General features: G+C 43.1%; 1 protein-coding gene across 2 annotated transcripts in view; it reads right to left on the reverse strand.

Annotated features, from left to right (window-relative positions):
• Positions 1–21,590, reverse strand: part of DPYS (dihydropyrimidinase) — a 417,549-nt gene that overhangs the window by 34,827 nt on the left and 361,132 nt on the right. For both annotated transcript variants that reach the window (XM_069220604.1, XM_069220603.1), the window contains exon 5: positions 8,882–9,038. In XM_069220604.1, coding sequence (XP_069076705.1) covers positions 8,882–9,038 — 157 coding nt within the window. The remainder of the gene's footprint in view (positions 1–8,881; positions 9,039–21,590) is intronic.

Here is a 21,590-nt window from a genome sequence, read left to right on the forward strand (position 1 = left end):
TGGGTTGTGGATCCTATCTCGCTTGGTGGTGCCTACTTCAGTACTGGGACCCTGGAAGTGAAAGCTGGTTCAAAAACAAGAAAAAACAGTTGCACCGACTCCAGATGATGCCCAGACTGATGCCACTGCTTGACCCTGCGACTCTGCTTTCAACCGAAGCCGTGGTCCCCGCTGGAGTGCGACGACCCGTCAACATCGCAGGCCTGATGCCGCTGCACCCCCACTGACGTCTTGTGACTTTGTGAGTCCCGAGTGCCGTGTCACCAACATCTGTGGTACCCGACTCCACCGTGGCTCCCGCTGCCCCGTAGCATGACCGCGACCCCAAGAGGTCACCCCACCGAGTCTTGACCCACCGGTCATCTACCCTGCCAGAGCATAAGGACCTGATGTTTCACACCAACGCCTCATCACCTCCCCTTCTCCACAGTAAGGAACCAATGCCACACCGGATCCAGGGACACCTCACTTCCCCGACTCCGTGCACGTTCATTACCAAAGGTATTGTACCTGGGGGTCTGTGCCACTCTGTGACCAGCGCCATTGGCATTGGATCGTTGGGAACGACTCAGTCATGATGCGGCGATAACACCAAATTGAAGAATTTATGTTTCTAAGTGCTATATTAAAGTTTAACATTTGAAAATTCATAACTTTGCTTATCTATGTTGGATTTTTGTTGTTTTGGTCTTGCTTTACTCAAATAAATATTGCCTATTTTCTAAACTGGTGCTGAGTGATTTTGTGGTGATTTCAATGTGTTACTGTGTGTGTTTCTACAAATACTTTACACATTGCCTCTGAGATAAGCCTAACCGCTTGTGCCAAGCTACCAAGGGGGTGAGAACAGGGGTTACCTGAACTGTGTATGTCCCTTACCCTGACTAGCTGAGGGTCCCTGCTTGGACAGAGTGCAAAATGACTGCCAATCAGAGACCCCATTTCTAACAGTCTCCTGTACAGATCACCTTAGATCTTGTTTTTATTTAAGTTGTTCTCTTCTCCTTTGTTAATTAAGAGTCATCTACACCCTCCGTTGGATATTAATATCTATTAACACCATCTTCAGAGGACATTAATGTGCTGTTATGCACCCATCGCACAACTAGGAACAAGCTGCAAGTGTGTGTAATAAGGAAAAACAGTAACTAAACTATTAACTCAAGGTAGAATATGAGCAATATAACTGTTATAAGCTGTCCTTAAATCCCCATCAACTACCAGCATATAAAGAAACCCCACTTTGTCCCTGCTTTAGACTTAAGCCCTGATTATGAGTGGACTGGAGCTTTCTTACCACTGTGCAATCCCATGTTTGAGCAGGGGGTCAGAAGGTGTTTTCTGAGTTTACCACACCCAGTATTTACCAAGTGTGATAAAGTATGCACCCTTAGTTACATTTTGGCAAGTCAAGTCGGTCGAAATTCAACTGAGGAAATGATACAGTGTCTACCATGATGTGCATTCTGGTTTTGTAAGCATAAAATTCTGCAAGTCATTCCCCAAAAAACACAGAATAGGTGCGATTTAGTGTACCCAGTACATTCTGAACCCTAGAGTGTCAGATTTTATCGGGTGCAATAAAAGCTTCATTCCCATCGGGGCACTCATATTCAATGCCTTAAAATTAAACTAAAATGTAGGTAAGAAACAGTAGTTAATACCAACATTTTAAGTTTTCTGATTGGTTCTGTTGATCTTCACATTTCATAGATAGAGTGAATTTCATTCAGTACCTGTTGCCTCAAACTTCAGACAGGGAAACTCAGTGACCACACTCTAAATCTAGGATGGGCATTCAGGAACAGTTCTACAGAGAGAGCTTCTCACACCTAAAAGAGGTAAGTCTATTTAAGCTGCAACAAAAGGTGGTCACTTCCTCACTGGCCAGGAACCAACTGATAAGCTTAGAATGCTGCCACACAAACTGCTTACTGGGAGCACAAGGATGGTTCCAAGCACACACAACACTGTACCAGCCAGCTTATAACATATCTCCTTCTTGCTCTACTGGCTTAGACCATGCTGTTCGGAGATTCACACCGTATGTGCAATTGTTGGATGGCACTGCTCTGCCCCCCCAGTTTTCCTTCAACATCCTCCCTTTTCTCCTTTGCCCACCCTCCCCTCTGAATACAGTGCAAGACTAAATAAGGTTAGATGTTTATGCCTGCCAAGTGTTGAGTCGAGGTTTTGTGTTATTTTCCTTCTTTTTCTCTCTTTTTTCTTCTTTGCTTGCATGTGTGTCTCTTCTTATGTGGCGTTGAGCTTTTATGTTGACATTCACATAAGAAGGTGTAGGAGCAATGCTGACCGTTTGTGTTGTAACGGGTACCAGCCCCCAAAACTCAGCAATTTGTAATTCCTTTTGGGCGTGGGCAATGCCACATGAATACCTCGTTACTGTTGATTTATGTATACCCATGAGTATGCCTGCCCTGACCTGTATAGTTGTGGACCTGTATTGTTTGTGTCTGTAGAAATGACAGTAAAAACTGCTTCAAAAATCTCCTTCTCTTCCATGAACATAAATAAAAATAGAAACATTCGAATTACAGCTACTGTACAGAATAAAATAAAGAAATTATTCAACAATAATATGAAATTAAGATAAACCAGAAATTAAGAAACATGTCATTCAATGAACATATTCTTGTAAATAACAGAATGGCCTCCAATCTCTTACACTTCTTTCCCCCCTTATAATGGGGCAAACATATTCTTGTCTACCCTCAATGTATGAATCCTCACGCCCGACAGAAATTTTCAACATCGTCATTCATACAAAAATCACTGTCTTTCATTAACATGAAACCACCACAACTCTCATCACCTTTTTCTTCACAACTTCATTTTCTTTGATATAGAGTCATTCTACCACAATTCTAACACTCATCATTCACCAATTCAATACTGATGAACATGTTTGACTTTTAAAGGTCCTCTGAATTTAGATAATCCTTTCTCCAGACTACAAGGTTTGATCTTCACTCAGTCACCAACTTCAGTCGCACCACCCTTTCATGTCACAGCATTCACTTCACAATTGCACTTGCTACCACCACCTACCACCCATTCCTTCAACCAAGATGGCACTAACTTGCTACTCGGTACCCCATGTACATTAGAACAATATGTCCAAACCATTTCATCCACCGTTTTACAAACATCATGAGTACCAGCCACTGTCATTTGAATAATGCCCTTCACTAATCGTTGTGTTCTCTCAACAATACTGTTTCCCTGTGGATTGTAAAGTTAGGTCCGATGGTACGAACCCCAAAATCTGTTAAAAAGCTCTGTGTTTCATGTAGAATAAGCTGAGTACCATTATCCAGAATCAATATTGACGGCACCTCTTCTTCCAAGAATTATGTTTAAACAATGAATTGTGGCGCTTGTAGTATTTCTCTCACAAACTGAACATACAAAAATTTAGAATGAACATCTATAACAACCAAAACAAACCTGAAAATACTCCTAAGCTCATACATTGGGCCAAATCTAAACAAACACTATGACAATGTTTACTAGGATTTTCAGTTTGATCAATTAAGGACTGAACACTCACTTTAATTCTTTTCCCTCCCTCCTTACAAGCAACACACCTCTCAACCTACGAAGGCGCCCTTTCATCTACTCTTAGCCATCAAAATTGCACTTTAAGCCTCTGTTGAGTTAAATTCTACCCCAAATGCCCTTTGTGTACTAATAGAATCAATTAGATCTCAAACCCACAGGCAGTATAAACCTATCACCTCTCATCAGCAACTTGTCACCACAAATGCTCAATTCATCTAATATTTTAAGAAAAGGTTGTACAGATACTGGCACACAGCTTTCTCTTTTACTCTCAGAAACAACCAAATGCAAAACTTCTTGCAAAGTGGGACCTATATCCATCTCAGGACACCTTAGCTTAACTGTAAATGCACCTTCACCACCCACTACAGCATTCTGAAATGAAGCTACAGCCCATCACTGTCTCTGGCCACCACAGCAGCACCATCCAACATATGCCAATCTACGGACAATCTGGATAAACAATCTGCCTGATAATTATTTTACCTTTCAATATACTCCATTTTATATTGGTATTCCTGCAACCTTGTAGCCAGTCTTGAAAGCCTTTCTGAACCTTTTGTGACTCCTCCCAGCAACAACACCTTTGCCAAAGGTGCACAGGATGAATTGTGTTCCCCACAAAAATGTACAGATATACACCCTCACCCCACACAGTTGCCTTGGCTTTCCATTTAATTATAGAATAGTTCCGTTCCATGCGTGTAAGTGTTCTTAAAGCAAAGACTACAGTTTTTTGCTGAGTTCCCATGGCACTGAAAAAGAGTAGCTCCTAGTCGGGTAGCTCTAGCATTAACCGTCAGTATGGATTTCAACTTCATATCGAAGGGAACTAAAATTCCTGCGCCACATATTTCTTTCCTTATAGAATCAAAAACATTCCTGCCAATCTTTGCAGCAATTAAAATTTCACCCTTTCTTTAATAACAATATGAAACCCTCTGTCTCGCCTGAAAATCTTTCAACAAATTTCAAATAGTTCTCAACTGTTCCTTGTCCGAAGGAACAGGCACTAGTTTGATGGCTTTCAACTAATCCATTTAGGTTTCGCTCCTTCTCCCAAAATCATGTACCCTAAATTCTCAACTTGTTCTTCCAGAAATCTACACTTGTCTCGCCTCAATGTAAGCCCCACTTCAGCAATCCTACGAAGTGCTTACTTAAGCACCAAATTATGTTGTTCAATGGTCTCTCCAAAAATCAAAATATTGTCCTGAAAATAGACAATATTGTGCAGACCTTTAAAAACGTCACTGATCACACATTGAAAACCACTCTCCACTGATGACAGACCAAGCGACATGCAAGTTAACTGGAAGGTTCCCTCGGTGGTAACGAAAGCAGTGAGTGATTTAGAATCCTCATGGAGCTTAATCTGGTGATCTAACTCTGACAAATACATCGGACCCTTGAGTAGCAACACCACTATTTGGCAATGGGAAGTTGTCAACAACAATATTTTTGTTCAATGATCTAAGTTCTATGCAGAATCTTAACTGTTCATCAGCCTTCTCCATAATGACCAACAGAGATATCCAACTAGAAACCTCTACTGGTTCAACAATACCATTGTCGCACATTTCCTGTAACATTTTTTTTACCTCATTAGGCACCCCCACAATTACCTTCCTTCATTCATGTTGAACATGTACAACATCTGGTTTAAGCACAATGTTCTACACATCTGCACAATATTCTGCACATACCCCTTTAGTCTTCTATGTTTGTCATCAAGCACACTTTTTGCATTATCTACAATGTAATTAATAAATTCATCCGCCACCAGCATAATCTGAGTAGGAGCTCTTGGGTTAATAACAATATTCAAATCATACTGATACATCCACCTGAGTATTGAGGGTCCTTGTTCCACCACATATCATTTTACTTGCATATGTCAGTTGTTAAAGGAAATAATAGCTTCCATGTAACCAATGATATCAATGATTCCACCCTGATATATCCTTGGGCTGCAAAATTACTACCAGCCATTCACATTCAAGCATCTTACTAAGTATGATGGTCTACATAGATCCTGAGTCCAACATGAGCTGGATCATGTCTGTAATTGACTACAAAATTGGCCCTTGGCCAAATCTTCCTTCTATCATCCTCCATTACAACTCCTCCATCCCATATGCTCAGAACTCTATCAACGTCTTCAGAGACCACAGCCACTTTGATGCCTCTGGCAGATACCTAAGAATACCTCACAATTGTGTGGTGTTCGTTTATGCCTGTTATATATAGAGAGATTTATATTTGTGTGGCAATGATAGCGACCCGCCTCGTAATTTGAAGGTACCATTTTTTCATATTTTGAATTAACCATGAGTTGTGTTATCCTTACTCTAATGCCTTGTCGGTTTTCTACATAGAGAGCTTTGTTATAATGCTGCTGACATTCCTTACAAATTGATGGTTCCACATTCTAACTGACCACATGTCTCTCTATTTCCTTGCGTATCATTTGCTTACGTAAATGCTGCTTGTTATCCAAACACAGGCTTGCATGCTGATTCCTCACCTTAGATTGTTTCTGCTGATTGTAGCATGACGAGCATCACATTTCCTTGGCTACAGGCTGACCATGCCACCTCCAGACCTCCTTACTCGGGAACCATGCCTTCCAAGTCTTCATTTTGTGGACGATCCCAATAATTTATTTGAAGATGCACCCACCTCACGGTCGGAATCTGCACTGAGCAGTGAGGCTTGAAGCTGCAGCCCACCCTTCTGATTCTGCTTATCTTGGCATTTACTATGGCTACAGAAGAGGACCGTGGACATTTTTTATCCCATAAGGCACATAGCTTCTGTTATCATTGCTTGCAGGAATCCTTTTACATGGGGTGAGTCAATGCTCATTCCCCTCTGGAGTGATCACTTTCTAAATACTGCTAGCACCATGCTGTGATTAGAGTTTGTGCTAATCGTTCTATCCCATTATGCGTTTCTCTTTTCATGAACGCAGTTCCTTTACAGGGTTCTCTCTGTAAGTACTTTTAAATTTCCTGAACACATATGGTGGGGTGCACCATTCTTTCGTGGTTTCATTTGACTCCATCAGGTGTGTACTTCACCACATTTTCGCATTGTTGGTCAATTTCTTCTTTTCATATTAAATAGGCTCTCCATTTAGTTAGTTATTTATTGCCACCAGGTGCCCCGCATATTCTTTGGTCCTGATGAGACCCCATATCCCTTAGAGGGTTGAAATGTCATCAACTGTGTCGCACAAACCTTGTAATTCGACTCTTTGAATGTTAAAAGGGTCTGACATGTATTTATATATTTCAGGTCGTTTGCTGTATTTTGGAAACCTAATTTGTTTTGTTCTCTGACTTTTAACATTGAATTACTACTTTGGTTTGCTGTGGGTTCCATCTCACTTGGGACACTATGCACGGTTACATGTAACAATATACATTGACTAGGATCCAAAGAATTGTGCCTGGCATTATTAATTGTGGTGTATTTTAGGTTGACTCACTCTGCCTACATCCTACCACAAGTTTACTGCGCAATTGTGCCTTCTCATTGAGTATACCTGCATTTCCAATAAGAACCGTAGTTTCAGATAATTATGTTGTAACCCTGGTTCTTACTGAGTGGGGTCGCATTTGTCATTTTATAGAGCACTCCTTTTATTGACACCTTCCTAAAACAAGATTTGTTACATGCGCTTCAAAAGCCCTGGTGCAGCTAACATAATAGGCACTGTCTTCAGTCAACCTCATTCCTTCGACGCAGTCTCCACGGTATAGTTCCTGTCAGAATCTAACGAGTGTTAAAGGTGACACCTATGGAACTGCATGGAACCCGGTTTGAGTCTAGACGTCGGCTCAACATCCTTTGTTTCCGGGCAAATCATTTAATCTTCCTGTACCTAAACATATGGACGTGGCTTCGTGTAATGTGACTGGGGCTCATGTACGGAATAGCTATTTTCTGGGCCACTCTTAATGAGGGTTTTTGAGTTCTTCTTTTCTAATTACAATCTTCATAGCGGTGTCTGGAAAACAAGCAACCTTGCTTGCCCTTTACAATTAACACATATTGTTGGGCCCTCCATTGCAAGAGGACTACATACTTGACTGTTGACGGTAAATTCCTGTCTACAAGACTATAGTACTCTAATGTACAGAGACTCCAAAGGGGAAAGAAATATTAGTGTATTAGTACTACTGGTGCAAAGTGAAAGTATTATCAAGTTGCATCTCTTCCTTATTTCGTTATTTATGCTGTAGCAATGTACCAAGCAGTGTTACGTTTTTGATCAATACACAGGTGCAGCCACAATTTAAGGAAAAAATGATTAAAAAGCCAGACAAACACCTGCTCAATGAATCAGTAGCCACAAAATGCCATCACTCTTAAATCGCATTTGGCAAATTAAAACACCCCTTACCGGAGGGCAGTAGTACCAGTGGTCAAAAGAGCAACAAAGAACCCAAAGGGTCAGACCAACAACAGAATGGACATCTATAGAGGGCAGGAGACCTCTTAACAAGTGGGAAACTACCATGGAACACACGTGGCATGGAGGCAACCAATGTGATGTACAGCATATTAATGCCAGGTCACATCAAAAAGGACAATTAGAAATGCAAAGGAACTAAAGGGAACAGCCATGCAGTGGCACAGTATACCAAAAATACACTACAGCATAGCGGTGTAGGCAATCCTCCCCTGATGAAAGTGAGACACAGGTCAAATATTCAATCCAGACAGAATCACACACCCCAATTCAACGACCAGTGAAAAGGCAGATCAAAAACACTATCTCCACATATTGTGAGGAGACTAAACACCCCCTTTATGTAACCAGAAACAGAATTGAATCCTAGTTGGTGCAGCAGCGAATAGTAACTTGCCTATTTAAACTGCCACGAGGCCCCACCCTTTGAGAGACAAAGCACTGTGACCAAGCAAGCCACTAATTGTAATACACACAGTAAAAGATGAGTGTCACTCAAAGTGTCACACATTTGTCTGTAGAATGTCACTCCCAAGTACACTGAATCCATGGAAAAGTCACACATAAGCAAACTGAAAACTTGACAGCTATCTATGGCCCACCTCTGCTTGTGGATCTACTCACATGACAATCTTTCTGTGTGAGTACATTATTTTATAATTGCAAAGTCAATATTTGAGAATCACAATTGTTTTTGCTTATATAAAAGTCTATTTGTTTTAAAAAAAAGGGCCCATTATATCTTCAGCGTTCAATGCATCCATCGAGGCTTGTGATGTAATGCAAGACCTAAACAACACTGCCTCATGTCATTCTTACTTGGCGAGCATTTTCATTAAAAAGTCGGGGGTTGATGGATCAGGCCGGAGAGGCGGTCCCATAACATGATGTGCAGCATGGGCCCAGTCCTTGTTCCAGTAGTGAGTGCCATCAGTGGCCAGGCCAGCTGCAAGTGGTTCCCCGAACACCACTTTACCTACAATAATAATAGCAAATGTCACGTTTGATTTCATGCATTACACAATAATACATGGTTTAACACGTTCTGCGCTTCGTTAGACAATATGCTATGCATTAAAGACATACATTTCTAGCTGAAATGCTACACAGTTGCAAATGATCTATAGCTTTACTAATTTGTGACTTTAAATACTATTATACATGAAACACTTCAAATGTCCACAATCAGAACTCAAGCTTCCAAACTCAAAATGAAATCATATAAACAATTAACCTAACATTCCTGGCTTACTCACGGAATTCGAATTCAGTTGTAAGTCGGACATACTAGGAAAAAAAGCTAAATATTTATAAATCAGGTCATTGGTATTTTGAATTAACAAAATGTCTCTTGCTTTTGTGATGTAGGCATTACTTACATTGACAGTATTGTGCACCAGACTTTCCAGCCTGTTTTTCAATCAAATATGCAATAGAGCACACATAATTTGAAAATCCAAACAAAGACTGAGTCAGTGGTAATGAATGGTTGGCGTATACAAACAATGGCTTGGCTGCAAACTTGGCAACGCTGGAAATGGACATTTGCCCTGGAATCCCATAAATTGGGTACAGCAGAAATGACATTGATTCATGTGGGTGGAGTCGTGTGGGGTGCAGTCATGAGGAACGGGGCCAATGACAGAAGTCAAAACATTATTTTTAACATACTCTACCCACAAAAAAGACAACAAGGGAAAATGGAGTGGAAAAGGCGTTGTAGTTTATTTAACTGGTCACAAAGGACTGCATTCTAAGATAGCTAAGGGGGTTAGGCTGTGTTTTAAGGAGGCTGTAACAAAAGGTCTCCAAACAGTCTCTGGCCTAGAGTAACTAAGAAGTGCTAATAAAAAGTGTGACCTCCATAACTAATGGAATATCTTTATACATGTAGCCAATATTTGCTTCCTACTCCCCCTGGCCATCCTCCTACGTCTGCTCCTCACACCCCTCCTGGTCTTTTTGTTCTCATTCATCATCCTCCACCTGGTCTCTTCCCCTCTCCTGGTCATTCTATGCCTCCACCTCATCATTAATCTCCTAGTGCTCCTCCTTCTGCTTGTCTTGTCTTCTCACTCTAACTTTTATTCCTGGTCTTTCTCCTTCTAGTCCTCCTCTTCATGCTTTTGATATACATCCCATTTATTTTCAAACTCCTGGCCTTCCTCTGGGCCTAGGCCCTGTCCCTCCTAATTCTGCTCCATGTCCTCCTTGCCCAGATCATTCTGGTCCTGGTTTCCCTGGCCATGGTCATACCCTTCCCTCAAACGTTCTCTGCTAGGTCCAGGTCTTTCTTGTCGTTTTCTTGATTTGCACCTTGGTTGTTCTACTACTTCTAGGACCGATCCTGGTACTCCTCCTAGTCCTACTTCATCTAGTCCTATTCTCCAGCCTCTAGCTCTACTTCTTCTGGTCCTGAACTCGTCCTGTTCACCTTGCCCTTCTTCCTGACCTAGGTTGTATATTTCAGTCTTGGTCCTTCTGGTCTTCTTGGGCCAGAGCCCCCTGGTCATCATAACCCTGGTCCTTCTGGCCTTTGTCTTCTTGCAGTTCCTGGTTGAGGTCGTTCTGGTCCTAATTCTGGTCACCCTGGTCCAGGCTCTCCTGGTCATCCTAGCTCTGGATGTTTTAGATGCCCTGGTCCACTTGATCCTTGTTCTCCTGATCCACCCACTGCTGGTTCTCCTAGCACTCTTTATCATTCCTTGTCCTATTCTCCATCAATCTGGGACCCTGATGCTGTTCCTGTCCCTCTTAATCATAGTCCTCTTTCAGCTCTTCTTGCTCCTCTGATTCTTACAATTCTGATCCCTCTAATGCAAATGTAACTCGTGCTTGTTCCCATGGTTTTGGTGCTCTTGGTACTGATCCTCCCAGCCGCGTTTCTTCTGGCCTTGGTGAAAATGGTGATGGTCAACTGGACTTTGTTGATCTGATCATCCCCGTCTTGATGCTTCAGGCTCTGATCCTGTGATCCTTCTCCTCCTAGTCCTCTGGATGTTGGTTCCATTGGCCCTGGTCCTCCTGCCCTTTCAGCCTAATCCTCCTTGTTTAGGTCCTGTTTGTCCTTCTGGTACTAGTAATTCTGACCCCCTCCTGGGTTTAGTCCTGTTGGTGGTCCTCCTCTTCCGATAGGTCAAACAGGAACTGCCTCCAAGATCGTCACTCAAGTTTTTAGTTTACTTTTAGGATGAGCTTAGTCAGCTCTTGCACTTTCTCTTCAAGACATGCTGTGTATACTTTGTGGAGTTACTTCCCACCCCTTGCTTTTCATTTGTTTCTTTCAGTGTCCTTTAAAAATCCTTGCTTCCAAGTGGTTAATCTTTCATATTTGTCCCTCCTTTTCATCCGTTGTTCACTCCCACAGAGCAGAGCCCCATTATTTGAAGGCTTCCACTTGTCCAATATTAGCAACTGTAAAAGGGAATATTTTTGTTTTGTCTAAGAGCACTCCACATGAGCGCTCAATGTTTTCAGTCCCTCTGAGGTCAGACATCTGTTTCTGTAAACATGGTTGTAATTCTTGGTATCTCCTCACATTTTCTGTGCATTCAAATACCGAAATGTCAGATGCTTCAGACGCTGTTTTGGAGGATGCCTACTTAATTTTCTCTGTCTTCAAAGTGCAAGAATTTCTCCCAAACCCCTCCTGCTTCGCTGCTTGTTGCTTTAGCGAGTCTTGGCCATGTGACCTTCAGCAGCCCAACCTTGCAGCTCAGTTAATGGCAAGGCTAGGCCAATTCCTGTCACATAGTCTCTGCTACTTGTTTATATAATGTGAACTCAAGCTACTCGAAGGTGTTGGAGCACTCTACATGAGCACTAGTTACATTACACAATGTCAGATTCATTTTGTGGGGCATTTTTATAGAGCGCAAATTCGAGTGACCCAAAGGTGTTGGAGCACTTTACAAAAGTACCAGTGACATTACACAAGGTCAGGTTAAGTATTTTTGTTTTAGGTGTGCGAAGGATAAGTGATGCTGATGCTGCCCCTGTTTATTCATTACTTCCCCTCTACCTAACAAATGGGAGCAGCATTCGGCCCTCCCACCGCCTCCCATGTCGCTGCATGCCCACCATGCTACCTCTCCCTGCCGTCCTCCACCTCTCAGAGCTATAATTTCAAAACACATTCACAGCAGCTCCCCAGGGACTGTGATGCATTTTTATTAGATAATGTAAACTTGAGTTACATGAAGGTGTTGGAGCGCTTCACATGAGTGCTAGTTACAGTACACAATGTCAGATTCATTTTAGGGGGTATTTTGATAGCGTGAGCACTCGACTGACCTGAAGGTATTGGAGCGCTTTACAAAAGTGCCAGTTACATTATGCAAGGCTAGGGTATTTTGGTTTTTTTAGGTGCACAGAGATTAAGTGATACCAATGTTATCCCTGTTTATTCATTATTTCCCCTCTACCTGACAAATGGGAGCATTTATACCAAGGGGGTAGGACAGAGGTTGGGGTATGGGGCTCGTTGGTAAGTAAATGGATGGTGCAAGCGGTGTTTTGAATGGAAAACTCTGGAGAAGGGGCGTCAGGGTTGATAGAGGTCTAGGGAAAGAGGGATGTGATGTCTCTGCCATTGGAAAGCACTTTACTGCTTTTTTTCAGAGGCTGTTCAATACTCTAGTGATGCAGTCGCACACAGAATGTTATAGTGCTGTAGACTTGCATCAAGGCACTTATCTTTCTGTCTGTGTGTTAAAAAGCCTTGGAATGTGTCCATAAATGTTTCCTGAGGCAAGCATGTATTCCTGATCAGACTGCAGACCCTGTGTGTAATAATGGTATATGCCTTCAATCCCTGGTGGCACTGCACCCGGTATAATGTGCTTCAAGGCTAAACAGTTATAAAGTCTTACAGGCGAGACCAATTGGCTATACCAATGCTTCTTTTTATTTGATTCTACATTTTAAAGCTAGGGATGAGGAGCCATAAAGAACAGTAAAGACAGCACAGTTGAAACTCCTTTCAATACCACTTTTGTTCTATGGTGGGTGCTGTACACTTGCAGGACCCATCGACTGAAAACACTGTTGTTAGAGCATCCGCTGCAGAGATGCACTTATTGAGTATGTTTAAAGTGACAGGAGTAGCATGCTAAATATGGTGGTTAATGTACTTGCACATGAGATATCTTTGCTCTCCTTGGTCACAAATTAAAAGTATCATAAACTAGCACAGGTAAAGCATAATGTGTAGGCCACAGATTCCTGTTTTATGTGGGGTAGCTCAGTGGGTTCAAACATTTATTGCTAAGGTCTTTGTGCCACCTGGAGGTTCCATCACAGTATTATAACATCCTGAGTTATGAACGTTCCTCAAAAAGCTGCACATGGCCTACAAGGTAAACATTTATACCTTGCATTTTCTTCCTCATTTTTTTCTTATGCTTAACACTTATCATATAATATTAAATAAATGGTTCTTGTGTAATTACACACAAACGCTTCCAAATCTGGGCACGTCCGAAATTAGCATGAAGATGGTAGGTCCCAGCTGTGATCCTTCGACATACATCTGTCCCCCCCTTTTCAGGCTATGAGAGGTGCTGGTCGTCCTTTGAGGGCACCACGATCAGACCTAAGGGAAACTTAGAGAGATCACCCTGGCGCCCAGCAGGTACCATGTGTCCCTCTGCTCACATAGTGCATCAGGATATGAAAATATACTATGAAGCACGGCCCAGATCTTGAATCTCGAGATCCAGCTGCAGTAGTGTTGGCAGAGTAGTGAAAGGAAGAAAATCCACCCGCTGCTATCTGAGTTACAAAATACAGCAATAGTCAGGGTTCAGTACCCCCCCCCATGCCTCTGTGCACTAGTGCCACTGAACTTGCTGCACCAATGTAAGCCACGCCCCAGGGCAGCTGGATATCCTTGCACTTTAGCACTGAACATATGTTGTAGGAGGCTGGCCTGGCTTGTAGTGGGTTACAGAGGTACTTACACCTTGTGCCAGGTCCAGTTATCCCTTATTAGTGTAGAAGAGGTGTTTCTAGCAGCTTAGGCTGATAGAAGGTAGCTATGGCAAAGCAGCTTAGGCTGAACTAGGAGACATGTAAAGCTCCTACTATACCACTGGTGTCATATGCACAATATCATAAGAAAACACAATACACAGAAGTACTAAAAATGAAGGTGCTTTATTTTTATGACAATATGCCAAAAGTATCTCAGTGAGTACCCTCAGTATGAGGATAAGTTATATACACAAGATATATGCACACAAACCAAAATTATGCAGATAATAGCAAAAGGAAGTAATGCAAGCAATGTAAAATTACAGTAGATTGCAATAGGAGCACATAGGTATAGGGGCAACACAAACCATATACTCCAAAAGTGGAATGCAAACCACAAATGGACCCCCAAATCTATGTGAGCTTGTAGAGGGTCGCTGGGACTGTAAGAAAACAGTGAGGGTTAGAAAAATAGCCCACCCCAAGACCCTGAAAGGTAGGTGTAAAGTGCACCTACTACCCCCAGAGAGCACAGAAGTCGTGATAGGGGGATTCTGCAGGAAGAACAAACACCAGCAATGCAACAACAGTGGAATTCCGGACCTGAGTACCTGTAAGACAAGGGGACCAAGTCCAATAGTCATGACAGTGTCGAGAGTGGGCAGGAGCCCAGGAAATGCCAGCTGAGGGTGCAAGGAAGCTGCCACCTGTTGGAAGAAGCTTGGAGTTCTGCAAGAACGAAGAGGACTAGGAACTTCCCCTTTGGAGGATGGATATCCCACGTCGTGAAGAAGCTTGCAGAGGTGTTCCCACGCAGAAAGACCGCAAACAAGCCTTGCTAGCTGCAAGGGTCGCGGTTAGGGTTTTTGGATGCTGCTGTCACCCAGGAGGGACCAGGATGTCGCCACTTGGATGAGGAGACAGAGGATGTGCCCAGCAAGTCAGGGAGCCCTCACAGAAGCAGGCAGCACCCGCAGAAGTACCTGAACAGGCACATAGAAGAAAAGTGAACCAGAGTCCACCCGAAGTCACAAAAGGGAGTCCCACGACACCGGAGGACAACTCAGAAGGTTGTGCACTGCAGGTTAGAGTGTCGGGGACCCAGGCTTGGCTGTGCACGAAGAAAATCCTGGAAGAGTGCACAGGAGCCGGAGCAGCTGCAAATCATGCGGTACCCAGCAATGCAGTCTAGCGTGGGGAGGCAAGGACTTACCTCCACCAAACTTGGACTAAAGAGTCACTGGACTGTGGGAGTCACTTGGACAGAGTTGCTGAGTTCCAGGGACCACGCTCGTCATGCTGAGAGGGGACCCGGAGGACCGGTGATGCAGTCTTTTATTGCCTGCGGTTGCAGGGGGAAGATTCCGTCGACCCACAGGAGATTTCTTCAGCGCTCCTGGTGCAGAGAGGAGGCAGGCTACCCCCAGAGCATGCACCACCTGGAAACAGTCAAGAAAGCAGGCAGGATCAAGCGATACAAGGCTGCTAGTAGTCGGCTTGCTACTTTGTTGCGGTTTTGCAGGCGTCCTGAGCAGTCAGCGGTTGATCCTTTGGCAGAAGGTGAAGAGGGAGATGCAGAGGAACTCTGGTGAGCTCTTGCATTCCTTATCTGGTGAGATCCCCAAAGCAGAGACCCTAAATAGCCAGCAAAGGAGGTTTGGCTACCTAGGAAGGAGGATTGGCTACCAAGAGAGGTAAGAGCCTATCAGAAGGAGCCTCTGACGTCACCTGCTGGCACTGGCCACTCTGAGCATTCCAGTGTGCCACAAACACCTCTGTTTCCAAGATGGCAGAGCTCTGGGCACCTCCCCTGGGAGGTGCAGGTCAGGGGAGTGGTCACTCCCCTTTCCTTTGTCCAGTTTCGCGCCAGAGCAGGGCTGGGGGATCCCTGAACCGGTGTAGACTGGCTTATGCAGAGATGGGCACCATATGTGCCCATCAAAGCATTTCCAGAGGCTGGGGGAGGCTACTCCTCCCCAGCCCTCACACTTATTTCCAAAGGGAGAGGGTATTACACCCTCTCTCAGAGGAAGTCCTTTGTTCTGCCTTCCTGGGCCAGGGCTGCCTGGACCCCAGGGGGGCAGAAACCTGTCTGAGGGGTTGGCAGCAGCAGCAGCTGCAGTGCAGACCCTGAAAAGGCAGTTTGGCAGTACCAGGGTTCTGTGCTAGAGACCCGGGGGATCATGGAATTGTCCCCCCAATGCCAGAATGGCATTGGGGTGACAATTCCATGATCTTAGACATGTTACATGGCCATGTTCGGAGTTACCATTGTGGCGCTGTACATAGGTAGTGACCTATGTACAGTGCACACGTGTAATGGTGTCCCCGCACTCACAAAGTCCGGGGAATTTGCCCTGAACGATGTGGGGGCACCTTGGCTTGTGCCAGGGTGCCCACACACTAAGTAACTTTGCACCCAACCTTAACTAGGTGAAGGTTAGACATATAGGTGACTTATAAGTTACTTAAGTGCAGTGGTAAATGGCTGTGAAATAACGTGGACGTTATTTCACGCAGGCTGCAGTGGCAGTCCTGTGTAAGAATTGTCAGAGCTCCCTATGGGTGGCAAAAGAAATGCTGCAGCCCATAGGGATCTCCTGGAACCCCAATACCCTGGGTACCTCAGTACCATATACTAGGGAATTATATGGATGTACCAGTATGCCAATGTGAATTGGTAAATTTAGTCACTATCCTGTTAGTGTCAAATTTGGAAAGCAGAGAGAGCATAACCGCTGAGGTTCTGGTTAGCAAAGCCTCAGTGAGACAGTTAGGCATCACACAGGGAACACATATAGGCCACAAACTTATGAGCACTGGGGTCCTGGCTTGCAGGGACTCAGTGACACATATCAAACATACTGACAACATAGGGTTTTCACTATGAGCACTAGGCCCTGGCTAGCAGGATCCCAGTGAGACAGTGGAAACACCCTGACATATACTCACAAACAGGCCAAAAGCGGGGGTAACAAGGCTAGAAAGAGGCTACTTTCTCACATACGTTCTATGTCAATTCCCCCTAATAGTAGATATGCACTTCACTGTAGGAAAAATAAAGAGCACCAGTGGGATAAACTCGAGACAAAGTTCAAGAGCAAGTGAATGAAACTGGAGACATTAATGAAGCTACTAAGGGTGGGAGCAGAGAGGACGCTGTGCAGACACACCTGGGCAAGGAAAGAGAATATTTTGTAGGACATGAACATTTTTTGTTTGCTCAAAGTTTACGTTTAAGGTGCACTTCTCAGAAGTGAGCTGCATCAGACTCACACTTCTGCATCCAGTCACTTCCACACAGGACATTTGTGGCTTAACTGACGAGTCCTACACTAAAACCAGGCTTTTCTGCTCTCTCCATTATCATGTTAATTTCTGATTACAACACCCTCAAAACATAGTCAAAGCATTAGTACATGAAAACAAAACAGATTACAGTAATAGACCTATAATTATAAATCATCCAATCGATATTGGAACTGTGGGAGGTGTAAAAAAAATCCTATTAATATTTAAAAAAACGCATTTAAAAATAGAAAATAGACAATAAAGGATGTATGGATATGAAAATAAGTCACACTACATATATAACATATAAACCGCCTGAGAAATCACTGAAATCATAATTCAGAAAATATATTATAAACTACCTATCACAGTTGACACTTTAATCTTTTTTATAGCTACAAACATTTAAAAGTGAATGCTTTAGTTTATCCTAGGATTTTAGTATATACATTGAAATACTGTACTGGACTTTCAGGGTCTCAATATTGTTACATAAACTTAAAATGGACCGACCACCTATCCACATCCCCAAATTCTACAAAAAATGGTTTGACCCATTTTTTTGCAATTTATCATAGAGAGGGGCAAAAATAAGTAGGGTACTTAGGGCCAGATGTAGGAAGATTCCAATTTGTGACTTGCAAATTGCGAGTCAGAGCGACTCGCAATTTGCGAGTCGCAAATTGGAATGTAGGATGGTGTCCCTGACACCATCTGCGACTCGCAAGGGGGTCGCAAAGGCCCACCTCATTAATATTCATGAGGTGGGTCGCAATTTGCGACCCCTTGCGAGTGGCGGCATTCACAGGGATGTCAGTCTGTGACTGCTTTTTGATAAAGCAGTTTTTTTGTTTTTTTAATGCAGCCCGTTTTCCTTAAAGGAAAACGAGATGCATTACAAAAACGAACAAGTAAACGTTTTTGTTTCATTTTTCAGAGCAGGCAGTGGTCCATAGGACCACTGCCTGCTCTGAAAAAATGTTGGCAGTTCCATTCACAAATGGAAGGGGTCCCACGGGGACCCCTTCCCTTTGGCGAATGGGCTACCACCCATTTCAAATGGGTGCAAACTGCGATTGGTTTGCGACCGCGTTCACGGTCACAAAGCAATCCGGCATTGCACTGCGACTCACAATTAGGAAGGGGACTTCCCTTCCTAATTGCGATTCGCAAACCCGTTTTGCAATTCGGTAACCAGGTTACCGAATCCCAAAAAGGGTTTTGTGCATTGCATAGTGCAGTCTGCACGTCGCAAACAGCAAAAATCTCTGTTTGCGACGTGCAAACTGTTACCTACATCTGGCCCTTAATTCCTCCACCAAAGACAGGAGAACAATGACAATTTGTGAGCGGGGTCTTGAACTATCTTCCTTTGAAACTTTTCAGGGGCAAAGCCTTCAAAGGGCTGGGTATATACACAATTTTACAATGGGGAGACAGCTGATCCAAAAAGAATTTTCGCCCAGGTAAAAACTTACTTTGCAGGTATCCAGGGCCCAGAAAATTATGTAGAGTAGAAAGTATCATGTTAGAGGTAACTATAGCCCAATATTTTTCTTATTCTGGGAGAAGTAGATTTAGGCCTAGATTTACTAACTCTTTGCACTGGGTTTACATTACTTTTATATCGCAAACCTGGCACAAAGTGTTGGGATTGTATTTACTTTTCAATGCAAATCAGGATTTGCTTTGGGAAGCTGGACAAAGTAATCTAAACCACTATGCACTAGGGGCTCTTTCCAATACAAAATCTATGTGTGATAGAATGCAAACACTTTACACTACAGTGCAAGAATGTGTGTATTGGTGCATGGCCGCCACCACTGAGAGTAAAACAGCACCATATGTTATTATTAGCAGATATGGTGCAGTTCTGCTTTCTCCCGTTTACACAACACAACAGCTTTCGTTGCTACAGTCCCCACATATGAAAGATATGCATGCACTACAACAATGTCAGGTGTGTTGGTCTGTCCCCGTATTTACACAATAAGATTTTAAATACCACTATTTTATTTATTTGATAGCGCTACTGATTTCAATGCAGGATGTCAGAGCGCTTCATATAACATAACACTGAAAATATATCATGTAAGTGTGTAAATCAATGTAGAAGATGTGTTACACAAGGCAGTGAGGGTTACAAGTCACATGCCCTTCATAGCACACACTCTGCTATATTAGAAGGATTACAATTTACCAACTGCAAGTAACAAAGGGATCTCTGTTAAAAGCAGTAACCTATGTACTCATCTACATAAAATAAACACCTGTCATCTGCATGTTACATGATGTGCTGTGCAGGAGTCACATTAACCTTCAATAGTGCTTTGATTCAAATCTAGGATTAGACAAAACACAGATTGCTCCAGCCTAAGCCTTAACCTCCAGATTTATCTTCATTATTATTATTTTCTCCGATTTACATGGAACACAAACAGATCTGCAGCAGGTGCCTTAACCTCATAAGATCTTTTAAAATGCAGACTTTGCAACCAATTAAGCAGAACAGATCTACTTCCATGTTTCTCCTTGGCAAGTTTCTCCTTGTTGCCAATCTATTTGTGGCAGAGTTTTAAAACAATAAATGTATAAATTGACATCCAGAGTTTGTGTGGGATTGCGAGACTTTTTTGGCACAATGCCCATGCAAAATCTCATTTGTTAAATCACGTAATGTGCTGAAATGTACACATGATAGCTCTGCTAAACATATGTGCGAGATTTTAATATTTGATGTCACTACTTGTGGTGTCACTACCTGTGATGCCACATGTGATACCACGTGCCATGACGTCATGTGCTGTGATGTCACTCGCCATGATTTACCTTGCATACTGCCTACCTTGATTATTTGCTCCCAATTCTCTTTTTAAGGACTTGGGCCCTGAACGGGACTGATATACAAATGAGTTAATGTTGCGGAAAATCTGTTCTCGCAGCCCTGCTTAACCTTCCGTTTTAAAGTTCGTTTTGTGAATAGTCGTGTTACTTGCTGATTAATATTAGGTTGCTGCAGTACGTTTCCACAATACATTTCGTGTGGTTTAAGCAACAGTGCCACCGTGTGGTCAGTTTCGATTTAACAATGCTATGGTGCCTCACCAGCACGAGTATTCTTTGTTCTTGGATCAATTTTAAAATAAATAGTAAGCTATTCTGTACTTGAATCACTATCACCGGGGTAAGATTTTATTTTAGTGATATATTAGTGATTGTGCCGACTTTAGTAATTAAAAACAATATGAAACTCAGGCCCATATTTATACTTATTTAGCGCCGCATTTGCGTCATTTTTTGATGCAAAAGCGGCGCAAACTTGCAAAATACAATTGTATTTTGCAAGTTTGTGCCGTTTTTGCGTCAAAACGCGATGCAAATGCGGCGCTAAAAAAGTATAAATATGGGCCTCAGAGTTTTGCTGTGCCAGTAAGCGAATCCGAGGCATGCATACAGTGAGCACAGCTCCTTTATCCTTTTACATTGTAGGAACAGGTTAAACCATCGTGTGATATCCGTGACTCGTCCCACTTTCATCAAGCAGAGCAAGCGAGACGCATGGGGCTAGAAAAGTTGGGTACACTAAGAGGAAGATTTATGAGTTTTTTTTTGGTGCAGGGCAGCGCAGCGTCACCTTCCTGCGCTGCTCTGCGTCAAAGGGAAAGGGCAGGAGTGCGCCGTATTCAGGGCCGGCTTTAGCGCTGGTGGTGCCCTGTGTGACAGTTTATTTTGGCATCCCCACCCCTGACCTCCTCCTCGGATTCACGCACCAGACATAATGTTTGCAAAGGTGGCATTCGCCCCGTTAGGGAGGCCAAATAAATGGCGCAAAGAAACTGACGGATTTCTTTGCTTAATTTTTTTAAAAGCAGGCATTAAAAGGAGGCTTCCGTTGGTTACAATGGGCCTCTGGTTGCTTTGCAGGATTAGCATCAACATTTTTACACTAATCCTGCAAAGCGCCTGACTAGCGTCCAATATTCTGATGCTACTTCCCTAACTACCGCCATGGTGTGCCGTATTTTAAATATGACACACACAAGGTGGCTTTAGGGGGGCGCTAAGGGGCTCGATAAAAGTGGCGCAACACTGTGTGCAGCGCCGCTTTTTTCAAATATGCCCCATTGAGGCACATTTAAGAACCCCTAGTGCCATTCTAATGCCATATTAGTGTCATTTTTTTTACGCTAATGTGGCATTAGAAGGCCAAAAACGCTGCGCCGTGTTTACAAAAGTGCTGCAATGCATGCTTTGCGCCACTTTG

This window comes from Pleurodeles waltl, chromosome 2_2, assembly GCF_031143425.1.
Source record: "Pleurodeles waltl isolate 20211129_DDA chromosome 2_2, aPleWal1.hap1.20221129, whole genome shotgun sequence".
NCBI lineage: Eukaryota > Metazoa > Chordata > Amphibia > Caudata > Salamandridae > Pleurodeles > Pleurodeles waltl.